This window comes from Acinonyx jubatus, chromosome C1 (genome assembly GCF_027475565.1).
Source record: "Acinonyx jubatus isolate Ajub_Pintada_27869175 chromosome C1, VMU_Ajub_asm_v1.0, whole genome shotgun sequence".
Taxonomy (NCBI): Eukaryota; Metazoa; Chordata; class Mammalia; order Carnivora; family Felidae; genus Acinonyx; species Acinonyx jubatus.
In genome coordinates this window covers 29,979,919-29,994,783 of record NC_069381.1, presented here as the reverse complement: position 1 = coordinate 29,994,783, position 14,865 = coordinate 29,979,919, and the positions used below count along the sequence as shown (strand labels likewise).

Sequence of the window (14,865 nt, the reverse complement as noted above, 5' to 3'; positions counted from 1 at the left end):
GAAAATATGACATACCAATTTGATTCACATATTGAAAACAGCAAAAGAATCACACTGCTGTCAATACTGTCCAACTACAGAAAAGGTTTCTGCCACCAATCTTTTCTTTAAGACTCTGCACAGAGCTGTTCTGTGGAGATCCCATAATAGAAGTGCCTTGATCGCCTATGGACCATCATCAGGAATAGATTTTCATTAGGAGTTCTTTAAAATTTTACACTCGAAACTTTCTGAAAATCTCACAATTACAAGCATGTTTCCTAAAACATTATGATGCCTCCAAACCTCAGCTTTAATACTAATGGTATAAAAAGAGCAGTTTATAGCAAAACTGCTCTATATCCACTCCATACAAAGAGCTCAAATACTCATACACTCCACCTCAGCAGCCTCCACTGCTTTCCTTCCCACCTTCTCTGTCTCTTTCTCTCTTTCTCATTCTCTCCCTCATTCTCTCTCTCTCTCTCACACACACACACACACACACACAACCCACACCCACACACACTTTTATACGGAAAAGCCTAAGGTCTCCTTAGACTCTTGCCCAACCATATAATAAGCATCTTTTTTTTTTAATGTTTTATTTATTTTTGAGAGAGACAGACAGAGAGACAGAGCACAAGTGGGGGAGGGGCAGAGAGAGAGAGGGAGATATAGAACCCAAGCTGTCAGCAGAGCCTGAAGCAGGGCTCAAACTCACGAACCACAAGATCATGACCTGAGCCAAAGTCGGAGATTTAATCGACTGAACCACCCAGGTACCCCATAAAAAATATTTTCAATGGCCACATTTCCTTCCAGCTGTTGGGAGTCCTCAAACTCCATAATAACAAAGGGGATTGACATGAGCCTATCGATGGAGGAAATTCATCCCCAAAGAGGACATTTTAAGCACAGATCAAGCACAAGACATTGTGTCTCTATTCAGCCTCATGCTGTTGGGTTTGATATGCAGGGCACCAGTACGGAACGGAGGCCACATCCCTGGGCAAGGAAAATGCCCTATTTCTTCTTCTACCTTTTGCTGCACTGGGATCCTAAAGTTTTTATTTCTTCTACCACAGGAAGCTGATATGCCAACAAAAGTTCTTTACTCATTGGTGAATTAATAACTTCAGTCACCTACACAATCACAGACTTACATACAAGATCCTGTGCCGCCCACTGTCTTGCTAGTCCCCTTTCCCTCACTGTGTCCAAATCTCTTGAATTCCTACTTACTCCGTGACCCTAGAAGCATTCACAGTGCCCACCACCATCACCACGGACACCTATGCCTTCAATATAACAACAAAAACTTGTTCAAGCCATAAACAAGTCCACCCAGAACACAAACTTTTTCTAGCCTTGAACCTTCAAACTATTCTAACCCCTCCTCTCTGAGTTAAGCTCCAGATAATTCTGTGCCCCTTTCCTCTAATGCTGCAATTAGGAACCCATGGAGGACCAGCCCTCTCCACCTATACAAATACCGAATGGGTGTTGTCATTAGCAGTGTCCCCATAGGAGTGGGATTACATCAGCCCTCGTAAGAACATCACTCTCCAGGGAAGAGCAATCACACTGGGGTCAGCTGCCTTGGCCCGAACCCCTGCCACATTCCCTATGCCTTCTGCATTCATTTAGGAGATTCAGCTAGGCCTCCCTTCAGCCACCACACTACAACTTCCTGTAGCAGGGATGCTCATAAACAGACCTGCCTGAGAAAGTTAAGTACTACCTAGCACTGCACTTTGAAAGATAACCCCGCCAGATAGCTCGAGCAATTATGCTGTGTGGTTACCCGGAATCAGGGATTCCCCAGAGACAACGAGACTTGGTTTCAAGCATCAAGGGGCAGATCTGAAATAGACTCCGCTTGCCAAACCCAGTCACTAACTCTTGGTACGTGACATGGGGGTAAGTCCGCGAAGAAGCACCAGGATCCTCACTTCTTAGCACACTCCACTTTGGTAAGTTTGAGGGCCAGGAATCCAAATGTGAATGTAGCCCACCTACCTCCTCAAGACCCCATGGTGGGGTGTGACTTGCCTCCAAAGAAAGGGTGCCATCCTCTTCAGAGAAGGATGTGGAGCTCTTTTCAGGCTCTGTGTCTCTAGGTTGGATCCCGCATAAGTGTGGCCCGTCACTGCCGTAGCCAGAGGAGGAGGGCAAAACGCTCACAGTCCTGCCGCTGATGGATAAATCACTCTGAGAAGTAGGCAGTCTGGGACCCTGGGGGGGCACTCGACCCACATGGGCAGGTTCTGTGCATCTGTGACCTCTCGACTGGTCCGGCAGTGATGAAGGGACAGAAGGCTCTGCAATCCAGGCACCTGTCTGAGGGCCACTGCAAATACCCGCGGTTCCTGCCCCCACACCCTGGACCCCTGAAAGTTGGTCTGGAGACCCTGCATCGGTGGGGTGGTCTGGCGGGGGGAAGGTGCCGCTCCGAAGTCCAAGCTGAGCACCTCCTTTCCCCACTGCAGTCTCCCCTTGCAAAGGCAGCAGCACAGCCCTGCTGTTGCAGGACGCCGTCCTCGGAAATTCCACCAGTTGGCTCACTGACTTCTCACAGTTCCTTTCCGCCGGGTTATCAAGCAGGTGAGCGATGACAGTCCTCCCCTCTTGCAGGGAATCCCAGACCCCTCCGGCAACTGATGACTCATTCTCCAACAAAAGGTGAGCAGTCTGGATCTCCCCTTGGAATCTCTCCTTCACCTGCACGATCATCCCCTGAGCACCCATCCCTGAGCTGGGGGCTGAGTCCCGAGGCAGTAAAATGTCCGAGGGGGGGTGCTCTGTCCCTCCTGCTCCTTCCTCCTTTTGGAGACTCACTGTTAACTTCGGTAGGGTTTCTGTCTCTTCAATTACTGTGGTTCCTTCCAAGGGTTCCTCCTCATGAGATACCTCTGGAGTAGGGGTTTTCTTCCCCCTCCACTTCCTTTTGAACCGAACTCTTTTCTTAGGAGATATGGGAGCCTTCTCCGGAATAGCTCTTGAATCTTTCGGCTCCTTAACACAGCCCAGTGAATTTCCCATCGCCTTCCTCTCCTAATCTCATCAAAAACGCAGCTAAGCCGGTCCTGGGATCCCAGAGAAATCCCAACCTTGGCTTCATCGGATTAGATGCACATTTAAAAACATGCACTATGCTGGCAATCCCTCCAATTCTTTCTCCCTCCCTCCCCGCCTCTCTGTCTCTCCCAGCCGCTGCCGATTCAGACAGCCATCTTACAGGCTCAGAGCTGCAACAAGACAAATTCAAAGCATCTCACTGCAGTTCAGAAATCACTTGACCTAAAAGCAGACAGAAACCGGATTGGCTGCAGCTTCCTCTCTCCAAATATGAGGTAATTGGAGCACTGCCCTCAGAAACACAAACAGAAAGCAAAAAGGAGCTAGAAACCAGGCGGGGGGGGGGGGGGGGGGGACTAGGGAGGGTGAGGAGGAGGGGGTGGGATGTAAGAGTAAAGGGAAAAGGGAGGGGAAAGAAGGGAGGCCATGGAAGAAGGTAACGTGAAGGGAGGAGGAGGAGGAAGAGGGGAAAGCAAACCAGCGTGCCGCTACCTTGGCAGGGAAGGGCCAAGAAGAACCAGGGCTGGGGACGCTGCCATTATCACTGCCCCCCCAGACTCTGAAAGGAAAGAGATTTCAATTGTTCTGCCAGATACCCAGAAGAAAATATCAAGCAATGAAGACAGATGCTTAAATTTTTCAGATCAGAAATAATAAAATTATCTTAAACAAATTATAACCTGAAGAGAGACCCGAACCTACTCCTCACAGTTAAGAAACACAGGCTTAAAGATCTAGCCTCCTACAGCATTTATTTCTCTCCTCGCCTTCCCAAAAAGAGAGACAGGAGAGAGAGAGAGAGAGAGAGAGAGAGAGAGAGAGAGAGAGAGAGAGAGAGAGAGATCTGTTAATTCTGTTAGCCAATGACACAGAGGAGACACTGGGAAATCGTTTTTGAGTATTGTGTAAGGAGGCTCTGTAAAAAGGATACGGCTTCCAAATACAAGAGAGAAGCTCCACCTCTGCTGAACAATAGTTACACAAATGTTCACCAGTAATCACTGATGCCGCCAGCTAACATTTTTTTCAGCATTTGCTACGTGCCAAGCACTGTGCTAAACTATGGATTACCTCATTTAATTCTGACAGTAACCATATGGAGTCAAAACTACTACTTTACAGGTAAAGAAACGGAGGTTTAAGAAAGTTGATTAATTTGCTCCAGGCTACACAGCTAATAAGTGGCAAAGCCAGTCCATGAACTCCTATTTAAGATTGTTAATTTCAACTCCATGTTATGCTATGTTCTAACTGTGGCAGGGATGGGTCTGTCCTCAATTAAATAAAACAGGAAGATACCCACTGTTCTGAATTGTCCACTAGACTCACATGGGCCAAGGACCCAAACAGATAACACTGGGAGTAAGAGAGGAAGTTGCTGAAATGAGTCCCAGATGGTTTTTACTCAAGTTGCAGCAGGGCAGGAAGTCTGAATTAAAGGTCTAAAAAGTTGGACTAAAAAAATCACCCTGTTATGTCAGTGGGATTCGCCCACCCCAATTTTTAGTATAGTGTTTCACAGATGAGATAACACCACAGCCTAAGGGGCTCTGGATGGAGTGGAAAGAGGTTGTACTTCCCTGCTGTTTATTCTATACCGAAAGGATCCAGACCACACAGCAGAGGAAAATAGCCTGCCTGGTTCTATGTAAATGCTACCCACCTCTCCTGAAAAATGCCCTGCACGGAAGGAAAGCAGTAAGAAACCCGAAGGCAGCAGCCCCTACATAACTGCTTACTGAGACCCATCTGCCTCCACTGCAATAGGTGTTTCTCCCCAAGCCTTTTCCTACAGCTGAGCGCAAAGCTGCAGCACCATCTTATGGTGATCATAATCCACAGCAAGAAACGAGACCAGGAGACCAGGATGGGAGAGAAACTCAGACTACAGGAGACCATATAATCAGCAAAAAACTCTCACATCATAGTATAATTCTCTAAGTAAGCACCAGCCTTCACTCCTCCACCAAACAGAACGAACTATGGAACTTCTCAGGTACACACCCAGGGCCGAAGCTTGAATATTTTTCATGAAATACAAGCAAACCAAATTCCTGCAACTGATCAACTCAGGGGCAAGAGAGACAGCTGCTTTATCTGACTGCTGCTGACGGGGGGGGGCCTGACAGAACTTGGCATATTTATTTATGGGAGTCGTTTCTTTTTTAAACGTCTTGCCCATGTTGGACAGATCGGGCCTTCATTTCCTTCTGCCCCAGAGGAAAACTGGCCTAGGGAAGGAGCAGAGCTTTCAGTAAAGGAGGCCTAGGTTCAAATTCCCAGCTCTAGTAACTTAGTAGCTAAGTAACTAACTTGCTAGGTGGTTCAGTTTCCTTACCCGTAAAATGTGGATACTACCACCTGTGGAAGTGGGTGAGAGAAGGCCGATGAGGTAATGCCTTATAAAGTGCTTGGCTCAGTTCCTGGTCTTCAGTAAATCCCTTTTCTTCCCATTTGTTACTTAAGCAACAAGATAGGAGACACTCTACCATCACCACCACTGGGGTCCTAATATACTCTTTTTTTCTTGACTAGGCTCTTAAGAAAGTAGATATGTTCTAAGACCCAAAGTTCGGGTGTTTGTTTTTCTTAACAGGGGCTCTGCTTCCACTATTTCACTAAGTAAGTCAACTCTGATCACTAAGACTTCACCCTGTACCTTTTTTCTCACCTCACGTGAGCTCTCAACATAGGGTGCCGCCTTCTGGCAAAGCAGCTGACTAAGGGCGACTAGGAAGAGACTAGGGCACAGACATTCTTCAGGTCTTCTGCTTTGGCTTTTTCTAGTTAACTGTTCACTGCCCACAGTTCTTACATGGAGACAGCCAGAGTGAACGAGCTCATTCATTCATTCACTCCACAAACATGAATGGTGCCTCATCTATAGGCCAACCACTAAGTGCCATAAAGTGCACAAAAGTGTAAAGCTCACATCTACCAGCTAAAACCACTTTTTACCCTAACTCCCCTGAATTTTTTTTTTATTTCAGAGTGCTAGACGTACCCTTGTATTTAATAAACATTTGAGAGTCAGAAAGCTAATTTTGTCAGATTCTGACTTTCAGAACTCATCTTTTAGATAAATTATAAATCCTAACATTAATACAGGTCTGGGCAAAACCAAGGGACAGGAAATCCTATTATTAGGATCTGAAAGTATAATCCAAAAATGTCAGTTGGATTCTGTTTCAGTTGCTCATCTGAACAGCCAGCACTGGAAAATAGCCATCACAGTCTATTTATCTGGTCTACCTACCTCCCAGCTTTGAGAAGATCAAATTAATAAAATATCCATTCGCTTAACAAATATTTATTGAGTACCTGTTCTAAGCCAGGAAAAGAAGAGGACAAGAGACAAAATCCACTGTTAAAATGGCACCCTACTGCAGAGATCCAGACAGCAAATAAATGTTAAAACAGTAGTGTTATCCAACACAACACTATGCATCACATACTGCTCTGACAGTAATTTGGCAAAACAAAGGAAAAGTGTATGTATGACCTAATAATTCCGGTCCAGGTACCTATCCAAAAAACCCACTTTCCTATAAACCTAAGGACACATGTACACACATGTTCACTGTAGCAATGAATGCCTTCGGCACAGAGCCCGCTTCAGATCCTCTCTCCCTTCTCTCTCTGCCCATAACCCACTTGCACACATGCGCACTCTCTCTTTCTCTCTCTTAAAAATAAATAAACAAGGGAAAAAAAGGATATATAGAAGACAGAATCTATATCAACTATAAAAACATATAAACACCACCACATACCGTTATGAATACCTCATCTGTCATAAAGACACAAAAGCATATACGGGAACCATCTACATCAACTTCAGGACAGTATTTACTTGGGGAGGTCAGAAGGAACAAGAAAGTTGGTTGTATGGGAAATGTTTCATTAGCACCAACAACAGAGATTATAATGACTATTTTACTGATCCCCTAACATTTGATAGCTCTACTCTACATTTCTATTTGGCTTTATGTAGCAGGTGTCCTTGGTGAGAACAGCTAATAGACACTCAATAATAAAAGACTAGAAAACCGCAATAATACATAACTAGCGAGAGACACGTCATATTCTCTCTGAGACAAGGATGATGGAGCCTCTATATAACCCTTTATCAGCCAACCAGAAGCTTTACAAGAAGGGGAACTTCCCCACACTCCCAAACACTTAGCTAATACAGACAAACACCAAGCCATCAAGAATAGCAAAGAAAAGGAATTAGTAGTTACTTGCATCTGAGAAAATACTCTGGCAGCAGAGCTTCCCACGACAAAACAAAGTAGTTACTCAGCTATGCTGAAATAGCAAACAGGGAATAGCAGGTAGCCAATATGCATGCAGAAGACAGACGAAACCAAAAGTATTTTATTTTCTGGTAAAATATGTAACAGGGCAGGGAACAGTGGGCTAAGTCAAAAGCCATGGTAATTATAAGGTCTGTTAATAATTGTAACAAGTTGCTACCAGTAACTGCTGATAATTATTGAGTATATACGTGTTCCATCTCCCTGGCTCATACCTCCCTGATTCTTTAAACCTCTATCAAGCTATTTTATGGTGTTTCTCTGAATTATTCAGTTGAACCTGGGTTAAGTCTGTGTCTAGTTCACTTTGTATCTCCCACAGACTCTACCTAAGACTTTGTTCATAGCTGGACCTCAGTAAATGTTTGTGGAATTCAGTTAAAGAATACATTTTCCTGGGGGCACCTGGGGGGCTCAGTAGGTTTAAGCATCCGACTTCGGCTCAGCTCATGGTCTCACAGCTTGTGGGTTCAAGCCCCGTGTCAGACTCTGTGCTGAAACCTCAGAGCCTGGAGCCTGCTTGGGATTCTGGGTCTCCCTCTCTCTCCGCCCCTCCCCCACTCATCCTCTCCTCTCTCTCTCTCAAAAATAAATAAAACATTAAAAAAATACACTTTCCTATAAACTAAAACCACAAAAAGATACAATTTCATACCCACTGTGATGGTTATAATCAAAAGAAAAACAATAACAAATCTTGACGAGGATATGAAGAAGTAAGAGTCCTCACACCTTCCTGATGGAATGTAAAATGGTATAGCCACTTTGGAAGATAGTTTGGCAGTTTCTTAAAAAGTTTTACATCAACTTACCATACAACCCAGCAATTCCACTTCAAGGTATATATCCAAGGGAAATAAAAACATACATTCACACAAAGACTGGTACTCAAATACTCATATCAACATAACTTATAACAGCCAAAAAGTGGAAACGACCCAAATGTCCATCAACTGCTGAACAGATAAAATATGTGGTGCATACATATAATAGAACAGTACTCAGCAGTAAAAAGGCATGAAATACTGATACATGCCTCAATATAGACGAACCTCAAAATTTTAATGCTAAGTGAAAGAGGCCAGACGCAAAAGAGCACATATTCTATGACCCCATTTATGAGAATTGCCCCAAATAGGCAAATCTATAGAGACTGAAAATAGATTGGTGGCTGCCTAAGGCTGAGGAGGAAAAAGGGGGGGAATGTAAATGGACAGAAGGGTCTTCCAGGTATGATGGAAATGTTCTAACGCTGGATTATGGTGAGGGTTGTAGAACTCATAACAATCATTGAATTGTATGATGACTATGAGTCAATTTTATGGTATGTAAACCTCAATAAAGTCATTTTTGAGTATTTTCCTAAAATAAACAAACAATAGAATGGCAACCAAAAAGGTGTTTTAAAACAGTCAGCAAACTATATGAAAGGAGAAGAAACAACAGAAAGGGCAGGTCTGGAGGCTAGACTTCTCTGAGTACACCTCACATGCACTTCAAAATTTTCCCTTTGGAACAACATAGATGGTCTATATAACATAAAATAAAATGGAAAGGGGAAAAGCAATCCCTAAAAATTTGGAGGCAAATAAAAACCAATGAACCTAATTGTGTACTGAATTAATAGCTTCACAACACAGAAATTTTTTTCAAATGATTTTAAAATATAATTATGTGTACATTCTTAGGAGATATACACAAAGGACAATGAAAACTATAAAGAAATCACAAACTTCTTAGTGTGCCTGGGTGGCTCAGTTGGCTAACCATCCGACTCTTGATTTCAGCTCAGGTCATGATCAAGCCCCACATGGGGCTCTGCGCTGACAGGGCTGAGCCTGCTCGGGATTTTCTCTCTCCCTCCCTCCATCTCTGCTCCTGCCCCACTCACACTTTCTCTGTCTCTCAAAATAAATAAATAAACTTTTGAAAAATTACAAACTTCTCAGTAATCATATTGTTAATAATAACACTAAGATTGCTGTTTTGGTTCAAATACATGTAATATGTCTATGTGATTGTACACACATCTACGTGTATGTACGTATATGGAAAAGGGAGTAAGTAATATGTTACTGTTGTTAGGATCAAGATTTTCAGCATGAGTAAAAAAGATATAAAGTCAAAGAAGTTAAAATAAAACTATAATTTGGGGGTGCCTGGATGGCTCAGTCAGAAGAGCATGTGATTCTTGATCTCAGGGTCATAAGTTCAAGCCCCACACTGAGTATAGAGATTACTAAAAATAAATAAACTTTTTAAAATAACTCTGTAATTTTAAGTTTGAATGAGAGATAGCAGTATAAATTCATGGTTTTTTAAAATAAGGAAAATATACTTATTAGCTAGCTCTGTCCACAGAAAAACTGACCAACCCAGTAGCATTCAGATTGTGGTCAATAAAGAATGAGAGTTTCTTGAAGAAATTTCTAATTTCAGGCCTTGGGCAGGAAATACACAGAGTCTGGAACATCTCATCACAAGAAATAAAGGAGATTATCAAAAAGGACTATGGAGATGATGCCAAAAGACTCAGAGTCCACTTTAGGAAGCTCTCATTGGCCAAAGATGGAGTGGAGTATTAGGAAGAATGATAGCTGTATTTTATTGGAACACATTTAAAAACCCAGGAGTCATAAGTGATACTAAGAAAAAAAATGAAAAAACTTTCATTTTCTTATCTTTGGAGAATCTTAGGGAACCAATTAATTATGCTGAAAACTGGTAAACAGAGGGAGATCTTTGTATCTGCCCTTTCCTAGAGGAGATATCTCTTAGGGTAATTGCTGAGGTGAAGTTCTTCTTTATAGAAGTAATCCAGCTAAATAATCAAAAAGGAATGAAGGAATTTGAGCAGCACCATTTTGCAACTTTTAAAAAGTAGGCTCCAGCGTGGAGCCCAGTGAGGGGCTTGAACTCACGACTCTAAGATCAAGACCTGAGCTGAGATCAAGAGTCAGCTACTTACCCAACTCAGCCCCTGTAGGCACCCCTGTAACTTCTAATGAAACAGTGGAACTAGCAACAATGATGAGTGATTGCTAAAACTATTAGGTGAAGATGTAATAGGGACTGGATGATCAGGCTGATAATAGCTGAACCCACATGTTCAGCAGCAGACGTATACTACTCAACATCACCATCCTTGCCCTCCACATCCTCCCTAAAGGTATCTGAACGTGATTGAGCCTCAGGTCTAGATCTAAACCACCAGTTGATAAGCAATACAACAGAGGGATGGAAGATGTCACAGAGATGCTATCAACATCTTTATAAACCTTAAAGGACAAAAGACCAGATTTCCTCAATGGATTGTTGGGGGGAGGGAAAATTTAATGCAATATGTAGACTTTGTTGGGATTCTGATTCATAGAAATCAACTTTTTTTTTTTAATGAAGTAACTGGAGAAATCTGAACACTAATCAGATACTTGATGATTTTAAGAAATTATTGAGTTTTACAGTGTTATACTAGTTTGCTTAAATTAAGAGTCTTTAGGGGCACTTGGGGGACCTAGTCAGTTAAGTGTCCAACTTTGGCTCAGGTCATGATCTTGCATGTTCGTGGGTTTAAGCCTTGTGACAGGCTCTATGCTGACAGTTTGGAGCCTGGAGCTGCTTTGGATTCTGTGTCTTCCTCTCTCTCTGCTCCTCCCTCGCTCATTCATTCATTAATTCACTCATTCTCTCTCTCTCTCTCTCTCTCTCTCTCTCTCTCTCTCAAATGAATAAACATTAAAAAAATTTTTTTAATTAAGAAATCTTTATCTTTCAGAGATATATGCTGAACTACGTACAGAAGAAATTACATGAAGTTTGGGATTTCTTTCAAGATAACCTACTGGGGTTTGAGGAGTGGATTAGGATATAGATGAAATAATACTGGCCATGAGTTAAGAACTGTCGGGATAGGTGATAGGTATATGGTAGTTCTTCACACGGTTTTCTCTACTTTTATCAAATTTGAAGGTTTTCATAAGAAATTTTTAAAGAAAGGGGCGTCTGAGTGGCTCAGTTGGGCTAAGCATCCAACTTTGGCCTAGGTCATGATCTCACGGTTCTCCTGAGTTCAAGCCCTACATCGGGCTCTGTGTTGACAGCTCAGAGCCTGGAGCCTGCTTCAGATTCTGTTGTCTCCCCCTCTATGCCCTTCCTCTGCTCATGCTCTGTCTCTCTCTCTCTCATAAAAAAAATTTTTTTTTTTAATTTTTAAAGAAAGAGAAAGTACACATTTTCCTGATGGAGCTGTTCAGGAAAACAATGGTTCCGTTATCTCCATCTCTTCTGTCCCAGCAAAGTTTTGATTAACCAATTCAGTTTTTATTCCTTGGCCTATGAGTCTCCCTTTTAAAAAGAGATTGAATTACAGTCAAGATAAATAGAGACATAGTGTAGACAGAGTCCTCTTATCTCACATCTATGAGACCGACACTGGGACTCACGGTGGGGACAAGTTTGTGGCAAAAATACAAACGGCCAAAACAGTTTCTCTAAAAACAGCAACAACAACAACAACAACACTCCTCTGTTCTTAAGGGCTCTAAGGGGATACCTCTACTGCTCCATGAAAGCTCAGCAAAGTTCTTACACCCACCCTGCTAAGGCACACCTGCCAAGTTCATGTTCCTGGTTATCCCTATATCCAAAGCATGCTTAAAGACACCCTGTGATGGCACAAAAATACATGTTACTTCCACACTTTCCAGATTGCCAGCACTGGCTCCAAACCAGAGCCACAAGAAATAAGCCCCAAACTCAATTTTCTCAGGTAATGAGGAATGCTGGGACATCTGCTGTTCTGCTTCTAACCAGCAGGTGGCACTAATGCCCCAACTAGGACATCACAGTCACTTGGGTCCCTGGAGTCCATTCCTTGAGTTATTTATATTAGCCTTCTTTTCTTACCTGCTCAAAAAATGCTCCCTCTAATCTATCAGCTTCATATACAGGGACTGTGTATGGGGGAGCTGTCTGAGAAACAGCTTTGTTTGGCTGGGCTAAAATGATTCAAGATGGTCTTTTTATAAAAATAAGGCTGTATTTTTCCAACAGCAATCCAGACTTGAAAAGGATTTGCCTTCTTAGGAATGGAGCAGCAACAAGGCTGTGTGACCATGTGAACACTACCAAGATGTCACTGCTCTTGAGTATGATGGAAGCAACAAGCTTGTGCTTACCAGCCCATATACAAACCCAGCTGCTAAGGTGCTTGCTGTGGACTGAATGTTAGTGCCCCCTCAAAATTCGTGTTGAAGCCCTTACCTGCAACGTGATATATTTGGAGGTGGGGGCCTTTGAGAGGTAATTAGTTTCAGATGAGGTAATGAAAGCAGAGCCCCCACGCTGGGGGCATTCATGGGATGAATTCATCCCATGAATGCCCTTACAAAAGGATGAAGAGACATGAGATCTCTTTCTCTGTACCCATGCACCAAGGAAAGATCATGTGAGGAGATAGCCAGGAATAGGGCCCCCACCAAGAACCTGACCATGCTGACACTCTGATCTCAGACTTCCAGCCTCCAGAACCATGAGAACAAGGTGTTTGTTGTGTAAGCCACCTAATCTATGGTACAGGCACACCTTGTTTCATTGTGCTTCACTTTACTGCACTTCACAGAAACTGCATTTTCTACAAATTGAAAGTTTGTGGCAACCCTGCATCAGTAAGTCTATCTGTGTCATTTTTCCAACAGCATTTGCTCACCTGTGTCTGTGTCACACTTTGGTAATTCTCCCAATATTTCAAAAGTTTCATTATTATTGTATCTGTTATGGTGATCAGTGATTATGGCTCACTGAAAACTCAGATGATAGCATTTTCTAGCAATAAGCTATTTAAAAAAAATTTTTTTTAACGTTTATTTATTTTTGAGACAGAGCATGAATGGGGGAGGGTCAGAGAGAGAGGGAGACACAGAATCTGAAACAGGCTCTAGGCTCTGAGCAGTCAGCACAGAGCCCAACGCGGGGCTCGAACTCACGGACCGCGAGATCATGACCTGAGCCAAAGTCGGACGCTTAACCGACTGAGCCACCCAGGCGCCCCAACAATAAGCTATTTTTTAATTAAGGTCTGTACACTTTTTAAAAATACAATGCTATTGCACACTTACAGACTACAGTATAAACATAACTTTTTATATGCACGGGGAAACCAAAAAGTTCATCTGACTTGCTTTATTGTGGTGGATCCAAATCTGCAATATCTCTAAGGTCACCTGTATTTCATTACAGAACCCCAAAGTGACTAAGGCAGTGCTATAATTAACCAGGCTTGTTTTAAGATCATTAGAGATGAGGAAAAGTCTACACCAAAGCAGGATTACAACCCTTCACCCCACCCTTCTAAAAGCATCAAACGGTCCATAACTGTGAGTCCCCATAGAGTCAGTTTTGACCCAACTGAGCAGACTTCTAACAACCGGCCAACACACAAACCAGTGAAAAATCCTATTTCAGCATGCAATGATCAGGAAGTTCTGGGTTTAGGCCGCAATAGCTCTGTCCCCAGGCTACTTCTACTCTCACCCTTGTTCACGGCCACACACAGAGAAGAAAGGCTTGGCGCTAACCATGGAAGGTTGCACATCTTCTAGTTCCTTCTAGGCAACATCCAAGCCAAGCAACAATGACCCCAAACTTCACAGGCCCTACCTGGAAGTGCAAAATAATGGTCCAGATCAGGCCCAGGGTCAGCTTGGGGTTGCCATCCGTGATGTCATCGTTGCGAATATTCACTAGTTTCACCTGGAAAACAAACAGAGGCTGATCTCAGAGCTCTGGGACTTTTGGTTTTGATTTCATTTTTGCAGATTTTCATCCTTATATCCAACTAAACTGATTGTGTGTGGTGTATGTACGCAAGTACAGCTCTATGAGTCTGAACGTCTGTATTGATGCATAATTACCACCGCAGTCAGAATAATAGAACACTTCTGTCACCCTGACAAGGTGATTTCATGCTGCTCCTCTGTGGTCACACCCTGACTTCACCTCTAATTCCTGCCAACCACTGATCCGTTCCCCATCTTACTTGTTCTAAAATGTCGTATGAATAGAATCAGACAGTATTTAAGTTTTTGATACTGGGTTTTTGGGTTTTTTTTTCACTCAGCATAGTGCCCTGGAGATCTCCATCCTTGTTGTTACTTGTATCACTAGTTTGCTCCTTTTTACTGCTTAGTAGTATTCCATCGTATCAACAGACTATGCTGTGTTTACCCATTCATCCACTGAAGAACATTCGGGTTGTTTCCAGTTTGGGACAGTGATGAATAAAGCTCCTAGATTCATGAGCATATGCTTTCATTTCTACAGGGTAAATTCCCAGTCGTGGGACTGCTGGGTCATATGGTATATGTTTAGCTTTAGACAAAACTGCCAAACTCTCTTCCCCCATGATTGTACCATTTTGCATTCCTATCAGCAAGGCAACCTTATAAGCACATGGTATTGTGAGTTGCTTTTTTATTAAGTCATCACA

General features: G+C 42.9%; 1 protein-coding gene across 29 annotated transcripts in view; it reads right to left on the bottom strand.

Annotated features, from left to right (window-relative positions):
• The window catches only part of MACF1 (microtubule actin crosslinking factor 1), a 328,483-nt gene that overhangs the window by 167,949 nt on the left and 145,669 nt on the right, over positions 1 to 14,865 (bottom strand). For 18 of the 29 annotated variants that reach the window (XM_027059599.2, XM_053211857.1, XM_027059590.2 and 15 more), the window contains one exon: positions 14,037 to 14,129. In XM_027059599.2, coding sequence (XP_026915400.2) covers positions 14,037 to 14,129 — 93 coding nt within the window. Of the gene's footprint in view, positions 1 to 2,001; positions 3,166 to 14,036; positions 14,130 to 14,865 lie in introns of those variants that run through there. The other 11 variants (XM_053211819.1, XM_053211837.1, XM_053211821.1 and 8 more) reach the window with 4 other exon arrangements.